The 22248-nt window shown below is 40.9% G+C and overlaps 1 protein-coding gene across 1 annotated transcript; it reads right to left on the bottom strand.

Annotated features, from left to right (window-relative positions):
• Window positions 1-13913: 13913 nt before the first annotated feature.
• On the bottom strand, window positions 13914-20347 carry CXCL13 (C-X-C motif chemokine ligand 13). Its single transcript, XM_019962165.2, has 4 exons — window positions 20227-20347; window positions 18515-18647; window positions 15002-15079; window positions 13914-14703 (listed from the first exon to the last, which is right to left on the bottom strand). The coding sequence occupies exons 1-4, from the start codon at window positions 20288-20290 to the stop codon at window positions 14649-14651; spliced, it is 330 nt and encodes a 109-aa protein (XP_019817724.1). The 5' UTR covers window positions 20291-20347; the 3' UTR covers window positions 13914-14648.
• Window positions 20348-22248: the final 1901 nt, after the last annotated feature.

Here is a 22248-nt window from a genome sequence, read left to right as displayed (position 1 = left end):
CTAAACCTGCCACAGGTCCTAGGTGACAATGGGTTTGTAACCACATTTCTCTGTTTGGTCCCTCTTTAGGAGGCCATGTGGTGAATCACATGCTGGTTTGGGGCTCCATTTTCCTGGGTCAGCTCTCGGGTTTACTGAGTTCTCATATTGGGTGAGGTTGGTCAGTGTTGCCACGTTATACCACTGACCACTGGATGCCAGTAGAGGACTTTGGTTTAAACTTGGAGGGTTGACCATGACCATTTCTCGAAGGCTAGTGGAGTGACATTAGAAATAGAAGGAAAATCCCAGCTTCCTGAAACTTATACAGAACAGAAATGACCCCAAATTAATTGTAGCTGATCTGAAAACTGTTTTTATTCTTAGTTTCTTAAGAGGTAGATACTATTTTCATCTGAAAACTTAGAAAAATGAGACCCAAAGAATTTAATTATATTGTTACTTAGTTGCTAAATCATGTCAGACTCTTTTGTGACTCCATGGACTGTAGCCCACCAGGCTTCTTTGTCCATGGAATTTTCCCGGCAAGAATACTGGAATGGGTTGCCATTTTCTTCTCCAGGGAATCTTCCCAACCCAGGGATGGATCCCAGGTGTCCTGCATTGGCCAGCAAATTCTTTACCACTGAGCCACCAGGGAAGCCCTTATTTATATTAGTTGCATAGAAATCATTCAGGAATCTTGGTGAAATGTAGGTTCCGATTCAGCTTCTGCATTTCTAACATGCTCTCGAATGATGCCAATATTGCTGTTTGAGGGACCCTACTTTGAGAAGCAAGACCCTAGGGTCCTGAGTTTGGGCACTAACACTTGTGTGCAACCCCCAGAAGATGCAATTAAGGGTCTCATTCTGATTAGGGACGGAAGCAGGGCTTTCGTACCCAGCATGATGTCACCACCCTCATGGTCCCAGTCTCCAATTTGAACGTGGTGTTTTTGGAGACCAGCCACCTGGAGGTGCTGAAGAGTTTCCTTGAAAGCTGCAGAGCCATGTGAGGTCACCAGAAGGCACTAGGTTGGCCTCTGGATTGATGGGGAGGGCAGTTGTTCAGGAGTGGATGAGAAACAGAAGGGCCTCCAGGCCAGAGGAGTGTCAGAGCTGGAGTCCCTGCTGGGAGCACTGCCCAGAGATGACCAGAAAGAATCAGGCCAGGAAGGCATTATTTGTGGCCCCATCCCTCTTTATCTTTCACCTCTGAGGGACAAAGATATTAGTCCCATTGTCTACTTCACCAGGAGAGAGGGCTGGGTCAGGGATGCATCCTGGAGCTTCTAGACCTACTCAATTTAGAAATATAGCAAGATGTTTGTTTATTTGATCTTCAGATCTCCAATGGAGACATTGTCATCCAGATGAGAAAAAAAAAATGCTTGCAAATCAAACCAATTTTCTACCATAGGAGTGAACTATTTTTTCCCCAAGAGTGCAATATATGAAAAAAATTTATATATGTAGGCTTCCTTACTTTTATTGTATGACCTGTAATTGGGACAGTCCTTCATTGGGCAAATAAAATAATGAGACTGTGGTATATGGAGTTTGCCTGCTGGGATTCAAATACCAGAATTGGCATTCATAGCTATGTGACTCTGGGAAAATTCCTTAATTCCTCAGAACTTTAGTTTCCTCATTTGATCCCATCTGGATGAGTTTGGTCAATGAGGGTATGGAGTGTTGCCTTTTTAAATGCAGTTTCTTATTCCATATATATGCGTTAGTATACTGTATTGGTGTTTTTCCTTCTGGCTTACTTCACTCTGTATAATAGGCTCCAGTTTCATCCACCTCATTAGAACTGATGCAAATGTTTTCTTTTTAATGGCTGAGTAATACTCCATTGTGTATATGTACCACTGCTTTCTTATCCATTCATCTGCTGATGGACATCTAGGTTGCTTCCATGTCCTGGCTATTATAAACAGTGCTGCAATGAATATTGGGGTACACGTGTCTCTTTCCCTTCTGGTTTCCTCAGTGTGTATGCCCAGCAGTGGGATTGCTGGATCATAAGGCAGTTCTATTTCCAGTTTTTTAAGGAATCTCCACACTGTTCTCCATAGTGGCTGTACTAGTTTGCATTCCCACCAACAGTGTAAGAGGGTTCCCTTTTCTCCACACCCTCTCCAGCATTTATTATTTGTAGACTTTTGGGTCGCAGCCATTCTGACTGGTGTGAAATGATATCTCATAGTGGTTTTGATTTGCATTTCTCTGATAATGAGTGATGTTGAGCATCTTTTCATGTGTTTGTTAGCCATCTGTATGTCTTCTTTGGAGAAATGTCTATTTAGATCTTTGGCCCATTTTTTGATTGGGTCATTTATTTTTCTGGAGTTGAGCTGTAGGAGTTGCTTGTATATTTTTGAGATTAGTTGTTTGTCGGTTGCTTCATTTGTTATTATTTTCTCCCATTCTGAAGGCTGTTTTTCACCTTGCTAATAGTTTCCTTTGATGTGCAGAAGCTTTTAAGTTTAATTAGGTCCCATTTGTTTATTTTTGCTTTTATTTCCAATATTCTGGGAGGTGGGTCATAGAGGATCCTGCTGTGATGTATGTCAGAGAGTGTTTTGCCTATGTTCTCCTCTAGGAGTTTTATAGTTTCTGGTCTTACGTTGAGATCTTTAATCCATTTTGAGTTTATTTTTGTATATGGTGTTAGAAAGTGTTCTAGTTTCATTCTTTTACATGTGGTTGACCAGATTTCCCAGCACCACTTGTTAAAGAGATTGTCTTTAATCCATTGTATATTCTTGCCTCCTTTGTCAAAGATAAGGTGTCCATAGGTGCGTGGATTTATCTCTGGGCTTTCTATTTTGTTCCATTGATCTATATTTCTGTCTTTGTGCCAGTACCATACTGTCTTGATAACTGTGGCTTTGTAGTAGAGCCTGAAGTCAGGTAGGTTGATTCCTCCAGTTCCATTCTTCTTTCTCAAGATCGCTTTGGCTATTCGAGGTTTTTTGTATTTCCATACAAATTGTGAAATTATTTGTTCTAGCTCTGTGAAGAGTACTGTTGGTAGCTTGATAGGGATTGCATTGAATCTATAAATTGCTTTGGGTAGTATACTCATTTTCACTATATTGACTCTTCCAATCCATGAACACGGTATATTTCTCCATCTATTAGTGTCCTCTTTGATTTCTTTCACCAGTGTTTTATAGTTTTCTATATATAGGTCTTTAGTTTCTTTAGGTAGATATATTCCTAAGTATTTTATTCTTTTCGTTGCAATGGTGAATGGAATTGTTTCCTTAATTTCTCTTTCTGTTTTCTCATTATTAATGTATAGGAATGCAAGGGATTTCTGTGTGTTGATTTTATATCCTGCAACTTCACTATAATCATTGATTAGTTCTAGTAATTTTCTGGTGGAGTCTTTGGGGTTTTCTATGTAGAGGATCATGTCATCTGCAAATAGTGAGAGTTTTACTTCTTCTTTTCCAATTTGGATTCCTTTTATTTCTTTTTCTGCTCTGATTGCTGTGGCCAAAACTTCCAAAACTATGTTGAATAGTAATGGTGAAAGTGGGCACCCTTGTCTTGTTCCTGACTTTAGAGGAAATGCTTTCAATTTTTCACCATTGAGGATAATGTTTGCTGTGGGTTTGTCATATATAGCTTTTATTATGTTGAGGTATGTTCCTTCTATTCCTGCTTTCTGGAGAGTTTTTATCATAAATGGGTGTTGAATTTTGTCAAAGGCTTTCTCTGCATCTATTGAGATAATCATATGGTTTTGTTTTTCAATTTGTTAATGTAGTGTATTACATTGATTGATTTGCGGATATTGAAGAATCCTTGCATCCCTGGGATAAAGCCCACTTGGTCATGGTGTATGATCTTTTTAATGTGTTGTTGGATTCTGATTGCTAAAATTTTGCTTAGGATTTTTGCATCTATGTTCATCAGTGATATTGGCCTGTAGTTTTCTTTTTTTGTGGGATCTTTGTCAGGTTTTGGTATTAGGGTGATGGTGGCCTCATAGAATGAGTTTGGAAGTTTACCTTCCTCTGCAATTTTCTGGAAGAGTTTGAGCAGGATAGGTGTTAGCTCTTTTCTAAATTTTTGGTAGAATTCAGCTGTGAAGCCGTCTGGACCTGGGCTTTTGTTTGCTGGAAGATTTTTGATTACAGTTTCAATTTCCGTGCTTGTGATGGGTCTGTTAAGGTTTTCTATTTCTTCCTGGTCGAGTTTTGGAAAGTTGTACTTTTCTAAGAATTTGTCCATTTCTTCCTCGTTGTCTATTTTATTGGCATATAATTGTTGATAATAGTCTCTTATAATCCTTTGTATTTCTGTGTTGTCTGTTGTGATCTCTCCATTTTCGTTTCTAATTTTATTGATTTGATTTTTCTCCCTTTGTTTCTTGATGAGTCTGGCTAATGGTTTATCAATTTTATTTATCCTTTCAAAGAACCAGCTTTTGGCTTTGTTGATTTTTGCTATGGTCTCTTTTGTTTCTTTTGCATTTATTTCTGCTCTAATTTTTAAGATTTCTTTCCTTCTACCTACTCTGGGGTTCTTCATTTCTTCCTTTTCTAGTTGCTTTAGGTGTAGAGTTAGGTTATTTATTTGACTTTTTTCTTGTTTCTTGAGGTGTGCCTGTATTACTATGAACTTTCCCCTTAGGACTGCTTTTACTGTGTCCCACAGGTTTTGGGTTGTTGTGTTTTCATTTTCATTCGTTTCTATGCAAATTTTGATTTCTTTTTTGATTTCTTCTGTGATTTGTTGGTTATTCAGCAGGGTGTTGTTCAGCCTCCATATGTTGGAATTTTTAATAGTTTTTCTCCTGTAATTGAGATCTAATCTTACTGCATTGTGGTCAGAAAAGATGCTTGGAATGATTTCTATTTTTTTGAATTTACCAAGGCTAGCTTTATGGCCCAGGATGTGATCTATCCTGGAGAAGGTTCCATGTGCGCTTGAGAAAAAGGTGAAATTCATTGTTTTGGGATGAAATGTCCTATAGATATCAATTAGGTCTAACTGGTCTATTGTATCGTTTAAAGTTTGTGTTTCCTTGTTAATTTTCTGTTTAGTTGATCTATCCATAGGTGTGAGTGGGGTATTAAAGTCTCCCACTATTATTGTGTTATTGTTAATTTCTCCTTTCATACTTGTTAGCATTTGTCTTACATACTGCAGTGCTCCCGTGTTGGGTGCACATATATTTATAATTGTTATATCTTCTTCTTGGATTGATCCTTTGATCATTATGTAGTGACCTTCTTTGTCTCTTTTCACAGCCTTTTAGAAAGATGGTAATGATAACCCTGTATATGAGACAGCAAAAGAGACACTGATGTATAGAACAGGCTTATGGACTCTGTGGGAGAGGGAGAGGGTGGGAAGATTTGGGAGAATGGCATTGAAACATGTGAAATGTCATGTATGAAACGAAAAAAAAAAAAAAAGGCAGATCTAATCACTTAATTATTTTGTCATAGAAAGTATAAACCTGCTTTGAGCAAGCCCATTCATTCACTCTAACACTACCCACTGCATATGAATAGTGTAAACAGTGTTACATGACAGCTCTTCATACTCTTGAACTCTGGTACTTTGACGCCCTCTTTTCTTTATTTAAAATTTCTATGGATACACTCTGACTTATCAATGTACTTTAAATGTGATATCCCAAAATGAACACAATATCCCAATATTTCAGGCTAGGTTTTAGTAAATAAAAATAAAATAATAAAATAAATGCAGTTTCTTGCTTTTTAAAATAGAATTAGCCTTGGCTTTTCTCCCAATCCAACCCCCTTCCAGCTGCTAATTTCCCTAGGTAAATACAAATAGAGATTGTATTTTATAGGGCTCTCTGTTTTGAAGAGAGAAAATTATGCTGCAGGTGTTTTACTGGGAAAAAATGCTTGCTAGGAATTCCTTGCCAGGTCAGTGGTTATGAAACCATTTACCACAGATTGGGACTCAATTCCACGTACTGGGACTCAGACCCAGCCAAAACCCATAGTACCTAGTTTCTAGACCTACTGAAGCTCAGGTTCTTGATGTCTCATTGCAGAAAGAATTCAGTGAGAGACAAAGTGATAGGTAAGAAGTGGGTTTATTCAGATACAGAGAGAAGCACACTCCACAAACCGAGTGTGGGCCATTGAGGAAGGCCAGCACAGCCTGAAGTTTGGCATGGTTATTTTTATAGGCTGGTGAGTGGGAGGATTATTCCAACTGTTTTGGGGAAGGGGCAGAGGTTTCCAGGGTTTGGGCTACCGCCCACTCCTTGGTCTTTTAACAGTGGCTTGGAACTGTCATGGTACCTCTGGATGTGTCATTTCACTTGCTGATTGAGGACCAAGTCTAGTCTTGTCTGCCATCTTGGTCCCATTTGATTCTAATCAGTTTATGTTGTGTCCTTGGGCTATGTCATCCTTTCAAAAGTTGTGCCCTGCTCCTTTCCCTCCTGTTACAGTTAGGACTCCATGCTAATTGTTGAGGGCCCAGGTTCAACCCCTGGTCAGGGAACTAAGATCTTATTGGCCTTGTGGCATGGCCAAAAACAAACAGACAAATAAAAACCAGTCATTTAAAAACACTTCCTTGTCCTGGGCGCAGGGGCAGGGGAGAAGATGAGAGGGTGGGAGAAAACAGAGGTGGAAGAATTTATTCCCTCCTCCCCTTGTTTATACTCAGTTCTGGTTGGGGTTGGTCCCTCAGTGGCCAGGGTTCCTTTCAGGAAATTTAGCTTCCAAGCAGCAGCTCTCCAAACACTCTTCCATAACACTTTCCTCCCCTTCTCTTTCAGATGTAATCATGGCCGCTAGTCCTTGGGTGCCTTAACGTTCCTAGTTGGTTCCTTCCACACATCTGATACAGTGCCTCCATGACTTTTCTTCTAAGTCCCACCTGACTGTGCTTTTCTTGCTGCTGCTGCTGCTGCTGCTGCTAAGTCACTTCAGTCGTGTCCAACTCTGTGTGACCCCATAGACGGCAGCCCATCAGGCTCCCTCATCCCTGGGATTCTCCAGGCAAGAGTACTGGAGTGGGGTGCCATTGCCTTCTCCTGCTGCTGCTGCTGCTAAGTTGCTTCAGTCGTGTCTGATTCTGTGCAACCCCAGAGTCGGTAGCCCACCAGGCTCGCCCGTCCCTGGGATTCTCCAGGCAAGAATACTGGAGTGGGTTGCCATTTCCTTCTCCAATGCATGAAAGTGAAAAGTCAAAGTGAAATTGCTCAGTCGTGTCCGACTCTTAGCGACCTCATGGACTGCGGCCCACCAGGCTCCTCCATCCATGGGATTTTCCAGGCAAGAGTAATGGAGTGGGGTGCCATTGCCTTCTCCGTGCCTTCTCCTAGTGGAACCTTAAATAATACCACAGGTAAGAATTTAATAAATGCTGGTCATCTTAAACTTCCAGTGAGAATAGATACATTATTTTTTTAAATTTAAATTTATTTATTTTAATTGGAGGCTAATTACTTTACAGTATTGTATTGGTTTTGTCATACATCAACATGAATCCACCATGGGTGTACACATGTTTCCCATCCTGAACCACCCTCCCTCCTCCCTCCCCGTACCATCCCTCTGGGTCATCCCGGTGCACCAGCCCCAAGCATCCAGTATCCTGCATTGAACCTGGACTGGTGATTTGTTTCTTATATGGTATTATACATGTTTCAATGCCATTGTCCCTAGTCAGCCCACCTTCTCCCTCTCCCACAGAGTCCAAAAGACTGTTCTATACATCTGTGTGTCTTTTGCTGTCTCGCATACAGGGTTATTGTTACCATCTTTCTAAATTCCATATATATGTGTTAGTATACTGTATTGGTGTTTTTCTTTGTGGCTTACTTCACTCTGTATAATCGGCTCAAGTTTCATCAACCTCATTAGAACTGATTCAAATGTATTCTTTTTAATGGCTGAGTAATACTCCATTGTGTATATGTACCACAGCTTGCTTATCCATTCATCTGCTGATGGACACATCCTTGATTTTGCTTTTTATAGTAATATATACTAGTGCCCTAATGTTGATGCTGAAAGCTCAGGTTCTGTATACACCAGTGCCAAATCAATCTCAGAGTCAGAGTTTTGGGTGAAGTAGAAAAGGATAGATTTATTGCTTTGCCAGGCAAAGGGGGACACAGTGGGGTAATGCCCTCAAAGCCATGTGTGGAAGATAGAAACAAGTTTTTTGGTAATTTTTCCAAAGAGGTTGTGAGCAGCTCATGGACATTCTTCTGATGGATTTATGGTGAGCTAAGTAGGAGTCAGCATCATCAGCCTTCAGGTCCAACTGGCCTGAGGTCCACATTCTTGTGGACAGTATACCATCATTAATTGTTCACTTCTCTCACCTGGGAGGGGTTTCGGTATCTGCAAAATAGCTCAGATATTGTGTGTATCCATGGATGGGGAAACGGGGCCTTGCCCCAAGGCTGCTCTTGACTGTTTCTTGTTGGTCTCGCATCCCCTCCCTTCCCTAATTAACAGCTGCTTGGATCTGCCCATTGGGATGCAGCCAAGGTCATGGAGGGCTTCCCTGGTGGCTCAAATGGTAAAGAATCTCCTGCCTGTAATGCAGGAGACCTGGGTTTGATTCCTGGGTTGGGAAGATCCCCTGGAGGAGGGCATGGCAACCCACTCCAGTATTCCTGTCTCAAGAATCCCATGGACAGAGGAGCCTGGTGGCTACAGTCCATTGGGTCACAAAGAGTCGGATGTGACAGAGAGACTAAGCGCACAGCACAAAGGTCATGGAGGCTGAATGAAGGCTGTTTCCTATAATCAAAGAAATTGGGAAAACAGAAAGGCTCTGTGCCCAGAAGCCCCACAGGGCCCTGCATGGTATCAATATCATGAAATAATTTTAGTGCAATTTAACTTGAAAATCTTAATAATTTGAAATTGTATTAAATCTTAATGTGCTCTTGTGTGCTTAGTCAGTCATGTCTGACTCTTTGTGACCCCATGGTCTATAGCCCGCCAGGCTCCTTTGTCCATGGGGTTGCCCAGGCAAGAATACTGGATTGGGTTGCCATTTCCTTCTCCAGTGGATCTTCCTGAACCAGGGATCAAACCTGGGTCTCTTTCATCTCCTGCATTGGCAGACAGGTTCTTTACCTCTAGCACAACCCGGGAAGCCATTAAATCTTAATAACAATTATCAATTAATTCAAACCCACTGGCATGTTCATGGCATGATGGCAGTTAAAAATACGTGATTAGGTGCTCTTAGTCATGTGTTCTAGCTAATAGGACAAAGACAATTATTTCCTAAATATTCCAGATGATACCTTGTACAAGATAGTCTTCAGTTTGCACAAGAGTTGCCTATTGATTATCTGGAATTCTATTTTGAAAAACAGTTTGACAGCTTCTTAATTAATTTAAATATGCATATGCCACATGACCCAGCAATCTCACTTCTCAATATTTACTTGAGAGAAACAAAATCATATGTTTCTATAAAGACTTGTGCATGAATATTTTACAGTCCTTTTATCCACGATAGATCAAAAGTGGAAACAACTGAACTGTCAACTGGTGAATGAATAAACATATCGTGGCATATTCATGCAGCAGAACAGTAGTTAGGGACAGCAAAGAGTAAACTGTTGATACCGTCAACAACAGATGAATCTCAAAACCATTATGCAAAGTGAAAATTGACAAAAGGCTGTACATTGTATGGTTCCATTTGTATGACATTCTGGAAACGACAAGATTATAGGAACAGAACAGGGGCTGGGCCTGCAATGAACTGAATGTTTGTGGTGGTGGTTTAGTCACTGAATTGGGTCTGACTCTTGTGACCCCACGGACTGTAGCCCGACAGGCTCCTCTGTCCATGGAGTTCACCAGGCAAGAATACTGGAGTGGGTTGCCATGTCCTCCTCCAGAAGATCTTCCAACCCAGGGGTTGAACCTGGGTCTCCTGCATTGCAGGTAGTCTCATCACTCTTCACTGGGTAGTCTCATCCCAGATTCATGTGTTGAAACTGTACCTTTCATTCTGATAATACTAGGATGTGGGACCTTTCAGAGGTAATTAGCATTACAATGATGTCATAAAGGCGGAGCCCTCCTGAATAGGATTAGTGCCCTTACAAGGATCACCAGAGAACTCACTTCTCGGCTTTCATCAGAATCCAGTCATACTTGCACTCTGATCTTGGACTTCTAGCCTCCAGACTGTGAACATTAAATTTCTGTTGTTTATAAGCCATCCAGTCCATGTGTGATACATTGTTAGGACAGCCCAAGCTGACTAAGGGACTATTCAAACTAAACCATTGAACTGAAAACTTAAAGAGGGTGAATTTTACTGTATGTAAGTTATAACAATTAACCTAAAAAATATTAAAAAAAGAAAGCTCCCTAGATGGCTCTAATATACTGTAAGCATTGGAAATGCTTACCCTAGAACAGTGCTTTTCAAATTTTACAGGCATCATAACCACCTGGAGGGTGTGTCAAACTTTTTTTGTAAGTGTTTACTGACATCAACCACCTTTCTAATTCTCTGATACTAATTGGGTGTCCAACAATTCAATTCTGACACTAATCATCTGCAGTTAGCATAGACCATACATCCTGACGGCTCAATCTGACAAGGCTGCCCCTACTTCAGACACCAGTTGCAAATGGGGTATTCAGGCTACCCACATTTCTGCCTTGCCAACTACAAATTTGTAGATTCCTATGACTTCTCCCCTGTCCCCGATTTGATAATTTGCTAGCATGACATATACAACTTGGGAAAGTGCTTTACTTATTGTTATAGATTTATTACAAAGGATACAATTCAGGAATAACCAAATAGAAGAGTTGCCTAGGATAAGGTGTGGGGGAGGAGGTGCTTCCATACCCTCTTTGGGCACACCACCCTCTCAGCATCTCAATGTGTTCACCAACCCAGAAGCTCTCCAAATGCTGTTCCTTAGGAGTTTTTACAGAGGTTTCATTATGGGGTATGCTTGATTAAACCATTGGCCATTGATGATTGAACTCAACCAGGAAGTTCCAACCCTCTAATCATGTGGTTGGTTCTTCTGGCAACCATCCCTGCCCTTGAAGTTATTCAGGAGTTCACCAATAGTCACCTCAATAGAATAAACTCAGATGTGTTTGAACAGGGCTCATTGTGACAAACAAAAACACTCCTAACAGGCAATTCCAAGGGTTTTTGGAGTGCTGTGCCAGGAACCAGAGACAAGGACCAGATATAATTTTTATTATACCACAGTTTGTTAACTACAAATTGCTGGGCCCAACTCCTGAGTGTCTTATGTATTAGGTTTGGAGAAAAGCTTGAGAAATACATATTTTAAAAAGTTGCAGATGCTGCTCTTCAAAGAGATTACACAAGAGAACTTCAGTCCTTGAGGGTCACAAAATGGCATGTCTCTCAAATATCACCTTTCTGATTCACGGCCCTCCTCTTTTTCTCAGTTCTACCAGGTTTTTTGTCAACCACTCATTCTGTTCCAAAGTGCCTCCAAATGTCATCTCAGAGCAAGTAAAGCCTAGGCTGTATGCTAATCCTTATCTAGAGCTGGGGGCTGTAAAATGTCATATGAGAGGGGAGAATTGTAGAAAGGAAGGCAGTGGGAAAAGGAAAACCCTAGGACAGAACTCATTCTTTTGGGAAGCCCATTTCCCAGTGAGGTGGGGCTGAGCTCCTTCAGCTGGAACAAAGGAGAATTCTGCTTCCCTTGGAGAATCAGGATGATTCCGCCCTTGGGCCTCTGCTGCTCAGAGGAGTGTCCACAGAGCCAGAGGGGCTCAACTCACTTTGTTAAGGTTCCCTGTTTTCTCCATCTAAGATCCTGTGTAGCTTGGCCTTACAGCTTCTTATTCCATTTTTTCAGAGTTGAACATTCTGCTTTGGTCAGGATTAGCTTGTATTTTCCCTGCAATTCTATCTTATATGGATTTTAAATAATTCATGTGTTTATATGTATGTGTGTGGGCTTCCCTGGTGGCTCAGTGGTAAGAAAAACCCACCTGCTAATGCAGAAGATGTGGGTTCAGTCCCTGGGTCATGGAGATCCCCTGGAGAAGGAAATGGCAACCCACTCCAGTATTCTTGCCTGGGAAATCCCATGGACAGAGGAACCTGGCTGGCTCCGGTACATGGGGTCGCAAAAGAGTCGGTCATGACTTAGCAACCAAACTACAACAACAGCTTATTTATATAGACATAAATGGCCTAAATTCTGCCATACTGTTTCACCATTCTCCCTTCTAGACCCCAACCCATTCAGATCAGCTAAGGATCCCTTTTCCTCACTCAATTAACTGACTCACCAAGTTATCCTGCATCTAACTTTGGGTTACTATTCCTGTTCTAAATCAGGCCAAATACCCCTAAATCTACTGTGAATTTTGAGGAATGGGTGCTTAGGTGGTCGTTGTTGTTTTTTTTTAAAGCAAGTTTAGAAGCCCTCGAGGGCCCTGATTTTTGCATTTCATTCTGCATTTGCCCTCCCACTGTCTAATCCCCCTCAATCACGCTCAATAGATATGCCAACTGAGGTGGAGGCCTGAACATCCTGGAACTCCCATCCTTTTTCTGGCTTTGATTGGTCCTGGAAAGGAGGGGAGGAGGTGAGGAATTGGAGGAAAAAATACATTTTGGGGCAAGAAGACTTTAGGCAGTGTAGTGTCACAGTTAGGAGCATTAGCTTAAGAGTCAGGTGGCCCTGGGTTCAAATTCTGGTTATGTCTCTTACTAATTATGTGACTTGGGACTTGTGAATATCTCTTTGACTTAGTTCCTGCTTCTGTAAAATGAAGCTGATGGTACCCTACCCTATATGGAATCAGTTTAGTGGAGGTGTTAGAAGCAGGGATTCTGGTGCCAGACTGCTTGTGTTCAAATTTTGACTTGCTGTTTAGTAGCTGTAAGGCCTTGAGCATGTAACTTAACCCCTCTAGTCTCAGCTTCTACATATGCAAACCCAGGGTGTTAACCCACCTAGTATTGCAAGAGTAAATTTGGCTTTTTGTTTTGTTTTGTTTTGTTTTTTGAGTGCCCTGAATGCTAGCTACATTCTCAAACAGATCAAAATAAAACTAAAGAATGAATGCAGGATTTTGATGACATTTTATAATCCTTGTGTGTGTGTGTGTGTGTGTGTGTTAGGAATAAAGAAGTAAACATTGAGTTGTGGACAACAGAAAATGTAGCATTTATAGATACTCCTTACTCCCTCCCAAGAAACCTTCAGTAAAAATAAATCTAAAAATCAAAAGCAAAAAACGAAAGAGGGAACCAAATAGAGCTTGGAACCTGAGCATGCTGGGAGTGAAACAGGAGGGAAGGGGGCAGGGAACAAGTTTTGAAAGAATTACATAGCCCCAGGACACAACACAAACCAATTAGAATCTCATGGGTCCAAAATGGCAGACCAGTCAACTTCGACTAGACCTTGATCCTCAATTAGCAAGCTGAATGACACACTGAGAGTCACCATGGCAGTTCCAAGGCACCACCAAAAGACCAAAAAGTGGGCAGTGGCTGAATTCCTGGAAATCTCCATCCCTTCCCCCAAACAGTTGGAATAATCCTCCCACTCATTAGCCTATGAAATTACCCATCCCATAAAACACATTTTGGGACCACTGACTCACCCTCTGCCATGGCCCAAACTCTGTATATGGAGTGTGTTTCTCTCTGAATAAATCCACTTCTTAGCTATCACTTTGTCTCTCATCAAAGAACCTGAACTTCATTAGGTCCTGAAACCAGGTCAGTGATCTCTGTTGGAAGACCATGGATTTTGTCTGGGTTCAAGCCTTGGCCATGTGAATTCCACTCCCAAACTGGGTTTTGGTTGGGTTTGAGTCCGAGCACATGGCTTCAAGTCCTAATTGGGGGTAAATGGTTTCACGAGCAGACTTCTGAAAAAATGCTCCATTAAGAATGAATTGCTCATAATTAAATAAAACATTTGCTTAAGTTTATTGAAGAGCATTAGATTAATAGAAAGCATTAAAGAATTGAACACTGAAGACGAAAAAAAGAAAAAAAGTCTGTGCAAGATGTGATTTTTAAAAAAAGTTCATCAAAGCAAATGCATGAAAGAATACATCTAAATATCACCCTTTAAATGCTTTTCCTGAAAATTTTATGAATTTAAGTCTGGGGGTCTTTGAGTGTTCTTAGCTTTATCTGTGAGAGTAAATCTTATAAAGAAAATCTTTAAAAGTAGAAGGACCTTTTTTCTCTCAATAGTGAGCTTTTAAATGAAGGATGTCTATTACGTGAACACTCTGTTTCTTGTAAGGCTAAAATTCCATGGGTTTCCCAGGCAGCTTTTTAAATCTCTTATGGAAGCTTGCTATTCTTAGGGTGTAAAATGATTGAAATGCATTCCATCATTTCCTCCTTAATTCAAGCCACTTGTTTTGTAGGAAAATTCAGCGTTCAACAACAGGTATATTATTGAAAGTAACCTTTATCATTTATAATGAAGGAACTAGCCTTAAAGAAACTTTCCTCCTTAATGACTCCTCCTCCAAACTCTGAGTTTGTAGGGTACTGTATTTTTAAAATAAAGCAGATGGGGAAGATCTTTTTTCTGGAAAAGATTCAACCAAACACAAAACTAAAACCCGGAGCAGGAATGTTGGGGGAACATAGGTGTCCTTGATGGGAATATTGGCATCAGTCACTCCTTTTCTTAACCACTGGAGCTGGTGAAGTTGACAAAATACGTTTGCTGTGAGAAGACAAAAATAAGACAAGAGAGTCAGGCTTAGAGAAAGACTTGCCAGAAACTGTGGCTTTCCCCTGGAGATTTCAAATAAGGAATTTTGTGCCCACTGGTTTCCAGGTTAGTTCACCGAGCTGCCAGAATGAGGCATCTCAACTCCATCTGATAAGTAATAATAGTGAAGAATGGGTATTTGTCTTAGTAACATTTCATAAATTTAAAGTGACCCCCATTTTGACTATCTGGAAAAAGGAAACCCTCCAGTACAATTGAAATCTACAAACCGTGGCTATGCCTGACTCACCTTAACACTTTGATTAGTGTTTGTGTCCATTTGGCTTGAGGGTTCAAGCAGATAACTAGCTTATTCTTCATCCAGACTCTGGGGGGAAATAAATAAAAATAAAGCAATCAGTCCTGCATTTTAGGAAAGAGTTGAGTATAAAAAAAAAGATTCCCACAGGAGATATATTAGGAGGTGGGCAGTTTTAGATGTGAAGCAGGTTATTTGCAGCATGAAGTCTGATCATTAAGAAAATCCCCATTTGAGACTCACTGTGTGAGTTGGTGGAACTGAATATGAATTGACAGACTCTCAGTTGTCAGAGGTTAGTATTTTGCTGACAACCTTTGCATGAATTGGAGACAGAACAAATAACAGACTCCAAGTTTGGCTCACTCCTGAAGTTTTAAGATGTTGGTTTAGTCGCTAAAGTTAAAGTGAAAGTCACTCAGTCGTGTCTGACTCTTTGTGACTCCATGGAGTATGCAGTCTGTGGAATTCTCCAGGCCAGAATACTGGAGTGGGCCTTTCCCTTCTCCAGGGGATCTTCCCAACCCAGGGATCAAACCCAGGTCTCCTGCATTGCAGGTGGATTCTTTACCAGCTGAGCCACCAGGGAAGCCCGTTAAGTCACTAAGTCTTATCCAACTCTTGTGATCCCATGGACTGCAGCCCACCAGGCTCCTCTGTCCATGGGATTCTCCAGGCAGGAGTACTGAAGTGGATTGCCATTTTTCTCCAAAAGCTATATCATAATATCTTTAAAATGTGTTTGTCCACTGAGCTTGGGAAAACAAAATAGACTAAAGAAAACTCTCTCTTAAAGACCTTTTATGTGAAAAAAAAATCCAATGAAATTTACTGTGGGAGAGGTTTACAGAGCCAATTTCTCTGAGTGACACCTGCATTTGATGGAACCATCAGTGAGCAAGACTTCAATGTTCTGAAAATTAAGCAACGGGAAAGGCAGTAGGGAATAATCATCCATTGATATTGATCAAGCACTTAAAATGTGCCAGCCACTATGCTTAGCAGGTAATATGAATTATCTCAATTAATCTCACAAGAATCCTGTGCTAAAGGAAATACTATTTCCTCACCTTCAGATGAGGAACTTGAGGCTTCCTCAAGAAGACTTTAAATAATTTGTCCAAGATTGTACAAGAAACGCATGATAAAGCAGGATTCAAATAAAGGTTGGCTGACTCCATAACCCCCAGTTTTAGCCACTTCTCCACCTGGGCATATCTGAATGGTTACCAAGTGCCAAAATATCTTACCAGCAGTGAAAGAAATGAGGTTTACCAGTTTACAGCAAACTGGGAGAGTCTACTGTCCATTGGGGTGACTTTGAACAAAACGTGATTTCTTGATGTGTCTCATTTTAGCTATAAAATGACAGATGGCAAAGATCCATCCATCTAGCTTTGAAACTCTACTCTTGTAATTGAAAACTACAGAATCAGAGGTCATAGACCTGTTGGGCTCTTGGCCAGAGCCTTCCAATTTGGTTTCTGAATTCATGATAGAAATACAGATTTCTGACTGTCTGGACTAGAGTATTTTCACTACTGACTGCCATGAATTTTTCATAATTATTTGCAACTTTTGCTTATATATCTGGTTAAAATTCAGAAATGTAGACTCTGGTGAGAAGATAAATTTTTTTCACTTTAAAACAATTAAGGTTTAAGTAGAGAAAATTAGAGTGTATTTCTTCCCCTGGTAGAGAGATGAGAGACTTGACTCATAACAGAGAAACTGGTAATAAAAAAACAGAAGAAAGCCTCTGTTCTCTAGACCAGGGGTTCCCAACCTCTGGGATCTAATACCTGATGATCTGAAGTGGAGCTGATGTAATAATAATAGAAATAATGTGCATAGTAAATGTAATGCACTCGAATCATCCCAAAACCATCCCCCAATGCTGGTCGGTGGAAAAACTGTCTTCTATGAAACCAGTCCCTGGTGCCAAAAAGACTGGGAACTGCTGCTCTAGACAGCCAGAGGAATTACTCCTAAATAGGTCATGACTATACTTCACATCTCCAAGTTGGAGGGCAACAATCACGGTTTAGTCAGAATTTTTATTGTCAGTGATAGTAGTGAAATGTAATGTCTTTCTAAAGAAAAATCCCTACTTATTTTTGATATCCCATGTTTCTTTATTACAAGTGAAGCACAACTAGTCCGAAACCCAAAGCCCTAATATCAAAATGGGACAAACAAAAAGCGCTGTGCTTTGTCATTCAGTCGTGTCCGACTCTTTGCGACCCCATGGACTGTAGCCTGCCAGACTCCTCTGTCCATGGGGATTCTCCAGGCAAGAATACTGGAGTGGGTGGCCATGCCCTCCTCCAGGGGATCTTCCTAACCCAGGGTTTGAACCCAGGTCTCCCCCATTACAGGCAGATTCTTTATCATCTGAGCCACCAGGGAAGCCCAAACAAAAAGTAGCTGCTTACAAATATTTCCAAAGGTTAAAGCAGCCAAGGGAAGAGTTGCTAATGAAAGCCAAGCCAGGGCTGCCCTGAGAAGGATGCTCTGACTGTAGTTCAAGGTGCTGCGGGGCACCTTGGTTCATTCAAGGTGGATCCAGGAAGAAGAAATCACAGTTCTAGGCAGTGATAGTTAAAAGATCTACAAGCTCCTTTAAAAATAGTCAATCCAACATTTGCTGACCCTCTCCCATCTGAAAAGAAAGGGATAAACATCAGGAATAGGGAAATGAATAATGTCTGATTTCTATCTGTAAAGAACTTATTTTCTGATGGAATGAAAGAGAAAAACAGACAAACCAACCTGAATCTTTCAATACAATGATGCCGAATAATTACAGCTAACAGTTGCTGAACATTTATTACTCTGTCTGGCACTGTACTAGGGGCTTTACATGCAATGTTTGTCTCATTTGATATGCCGTGGAAAATGCCCTAATAAAGGAATCTACAGATGTCTCTGGGAGTACAGAAAAGGGCTTATTGAAAGAGGATATACCATCACAATAAAAGAAAATGTCTATTAAATTTCTTGTAGCCATTACTGTCCCCTTAGCCTAATTTTTAAAGCAGAGTTAGGGGTTCACAGTTGACAGAACCTAAAGGATGATTCCATAAGATAGACAGACATTCTGACCAAGGACTGATGTGGGTACTTATTCTCTTGCTCTTTAACTTCTAGGGAACAAATTTTCTGTCTCTGCTGGCAATTGGAGTTTGACGGAATAGAGAAGAATCTTGGTTCTGACCCTGTCTAGTGGTATGCCTCAGGGCAGTTAGCTAGCTTCCCTAAGCCTCAGTTTCTGCATTTGTAAAGGAATGGTAACAACAGATATACCTGAAAGGGCTCTTGAAAGAATACAGTGAGTGAATGTTCGTGAAGCATGTGAGTTAGCTAGGACCTCACCCATACCCCTGCAAAGTATGTACTTAACAAGTTTTACTGATTCTCATTATTAGTTTGAGAATTAATTGCTAGTAATACTCCAAGTTAATCACTTCAAGGAAGCATACATTATTTTTTATTGCAACTTACATGATTTCTGTGTTTGGACATCCACGCCCACGGGGGATGATATTAAGTCTTTCAATGAGATTAACGGGGAAAAAGCTGACAGTCTTTCGAATGCATTTACACTTTAAGTTTGTGTTATTGGTCTCCAGAACACCTATAAACACAGAATCAGTTATTTTAATCCCTTTGGCATATAATTCACAACTAGAATTAATCGGTAATCTTTCATACTGTGCATTTGAAGATTTAAATATTTCAAGTCAATACTTCCACCCATATGCCTTTAGTTTGTGAATTTCTGCTTGTCTTGGCTTATTTTCAAACATTTTCTATCAAAACCTTAAAAATAAAATCAGCTTTTTAAAAATACAATACCTATTAAAATTTGTGACATCATTATATTGGTACTCAGGTGGTTGCCCATATAATAAAATTTGAGAACGGCCACTGTGGGAACTAATAACTCAGTTATAATTCATGCAACATAAAATTGATCAATCTTCACTCCTAATACATAAAAAGCCAGAAATGAACTAGTTAACTGAGTCTCCCAGAGCATTATCAAGTTTTAACCCTATCGAGCTCTTTCTTATCATTACCCCCTACTCTCCGAACCCGCCCTCTTTCTCTAAGGAAATACCATGAAGATATTTTTTGTTTTTGTTTAATCTGTTGGTCCTCTAACTCAGTTGCAAATCATTATCAAAAACTACCAATTATAAACATTCAACTGTTTGTATTCAACAACAAAAAATGTACTCATTACTTTAATAGGTAACCTGTCTTATGCATTTCAAGGAATTCTACTTTCTTTAACCCTAGTGCCCACCACTCCGCTGGACACAGAATTGCAAATAAAGGAACCAGGCTCTAAAGGTGTTACACTTTAGTGGGGGAAACAAAGAAACAAAAACTAAAGTATCACAGAATGCTGTATTTCCCCCAAGGTCCAAACTGCATGAATGAGAACAGAGGACTTTGCCAGCAGCCATGGAAAAGCTTCATGGAAGGAGAAAGAGACGAGGGTCTTAAAGAATGAAATGACATGAAACAGGGTTAAAATCAGGAAAAAATATCCCCACATTTTAAGAACAAAAACTGGTCCTCTGCACCTGAACGAAGTATCTCATCCTACACATGATAATTCCTGGTGGAATCTGATGATCCCTTCAGTTGCATAAAAATTTATCTTTTAGCTAGATATTTACCTATTTACACAAAGAAATCCTCCCCGTTTAGACTTGGAAGTCTGCTTCTTGGCAGAAGTGTGTACTTGAGGACTCCTGTTGTACTTACAATGTTTCATGTCAGAGCTGACCCTAAAACACTGTATTAGACTATCCCTGCAGGAGACCAACGGGTTGGAGTCAATAGCATTTGGTCAAAAAGGGGTAGCGTTGAGAGGCAAAGTGAAGACGAGATATCTGGAAAAAATGAGTTATAGGCAGAGAGGCATCTGAAAAAGGCCAGAAATAGGCTGCTGAGTGTCAGTCCCACGGACCTGGGACCTCCAGCATCTCCGCCTTCTCTGGATGACAGTCTTAACAATACAAGTGTTTCCAGCCTCTAAGAGTTAAATCTCTGAACACCTTTCTTTTAGAAATCTAGGAGCAGTTGAGCAGTTTCCCCCACTTCATTCACACTTCCCCTCATTATCTGATTGGAAAAAAAATTGAAATGGCTGAAGACCACTTGAGCTCAAAGCACGAATGATAACAAGCGAAGGTTCTCACCATGGACAGGAGAGAGGCTGAAGGCCAGCAGCATAAGAATCAGAGCTCCAGGGGTGAACCTCATTCTGCCTCAAGGTGGAGTTCAGACTTCAGCTTCAGATCCACACTGTGGGTTCTCAGCCCAGAGACTCCTATTTATTTAGACCAGTAAAGCCCTCCCACTGCCTTTGTCTCCAGGAGGTCAGCTGCATCATCAGTTTTAAAAGCTCCCCAATATGCTGAGCTTGCTTTTTTTTTTAAACCCCTCTTGCAAATTTTATGCATTTGCTTCAGAGCACTAGTAGTATAATAAAGTATTTCTTGAAAATGTGGACTCTAAATGGCAGGGATGTTGCAGGAATTTGGAGATGGAAGAGAGGGAAGTTTGGAGACTCCCCGGCACTCTCTCTGTAGGTTCACAATCAGGGATTGTGGCTTTGCTTGCTGTTCTCAGTGAAGGGTCAGTGGGCTGTCTCAATGGCATCTGAATATATCCTCCAGGAAATCAGAAACTTGTCAGGCACATCATTGTGTTTCTAGCACCTGCAAGCTTCTCTAACCTTTGATAGGTGCTCAGTAAATATTTGTAGACATAATGAATATCTCCTTATAGACAAATCCCTATGCTGACTTGGTTACTGTTTTTCTATCAGACTTTCCCACACCTTATTTCACTATCTAAAATATATGATTATTTATGTAATCTCACCATCATAGAAGTCCTGGAAGAGGACAAGTGGGTATCCCCTCATAGATGTGGGTGTGTCTTGAAGGGAGGAGAATTTTAATAACAGCTCTGAAAAGGAGAATCTTTCTAGCTCTGGTATGCAAGGTATTGACCTTGAGAACCGGGTGTCCGTGGAGGGCATCATTAGAATTTCATCAAGTAACTGAACCTCATATTACAGTCTGTTTAATAAAGCATGTGTGCAGTTTGGTTTTGATCCAGCCAAATAGCCCATGGGCCTAATGAACCCACAGCTTTAACTCACTTGTTAGAGCGCTTTGATTAAAGAAAAGAAAAAGAAAAATATGTGGGCAAAGGCTGATCTGTCCAGGAGCACCTCTGGGCTGCCTTGGAAGTCTACAAGTGTGGATGTGTGAACCCAGAAGCTTGGAGCCACTGAGAACTCAGAGGTTTGGTCCTCCTGGTGTGGCTTCCTAATTAATTAATTTGATTTTTGCTACTCAGCTCTGTGGATTTTCATCATGTTAGATGCCCCAGAGTGTATGGGATGGGGATAATAGTAATGACATACAGCCTTTGTATGCCAAGCAGTCCTCCAATTGGCCCAAATGACTGTGGTGACCAGGAACTCATCAGTCTTGAGTCAGCCCATTTCACTGTCTGGGCAGTTCTAGTAGTTAGAATTGGAGAAGGAAATGGTAACCCACTTCAGTATCCTTGCCTGGAAAATCCCATGGACAGAGGAGCCTGGCGGGCTACAGTCCACAGGTTTGCAAAGAATCACATACGACTTAGTGACTAAACAACAACAGTTAAAAAGTTCTTCCTTCTGTGCATATAAAAGCCACTTCCCTACTATTCCAGTCACTGTATAATACTATAATTCAACCGCTTATCACTGTATGAAAACAATTGCTCTTTCATGTGATGGGACTCCAAATATTTGAAGATCCGGTGTGTGAATTGGGCCTCCCAGGAAACAGATGCTGAGATGGATGTTGGAGAAGAAGAAATTTCTTTCTTCCTTTTTTTTCCCCTTGTTGACTAACTCCTACATGTGTTTGTTAGTTGCTCAGTCATGTCCGACTCTTTGCAACACCATGAACTGTAGCCTGCCAGGCTCCTCTGTCCATGGGGTTCCCAGGCAAGAATACTGAAGTGATTAGCCATTCCCTTCTCCAGGGGATCTTCCTGACCTGGGGATTGAACCTGGGACTCCCATACTGTGGGCAGATTCTTTACTGTCTGAGCCACCTGGGAAGACCGACTAACTCCTAGGATAGATCAAAGTGGGGAGGAGACAGGAGTGGGTTTGCCCAGTGAGGCAACACTCGTCTGATTGCAACACTGATCTA

This window comes from Bos indicus, chromosome 6 (assembly GCF_029378745.1).
Source record: "Bos indicus isolate NIAB-ARS_2022 breed Sahiwal x Tharparkar chromosome 6, NIAB-ARS_B.indTharparkar_mat_pri_1.0, whole genome shotgun sequence".
NCBI classification, from domain to species: domain Eukaryota; kingdom Metazoa; phylum Chordata; class Mammalia; order Artiodactyla; family Bovidae; genus Bos; species Bos indicus.
Note: the sequence above shows the minus strand (reverse complement) of the source record. Positions and strands in the feature narration are given on the sequence as shown.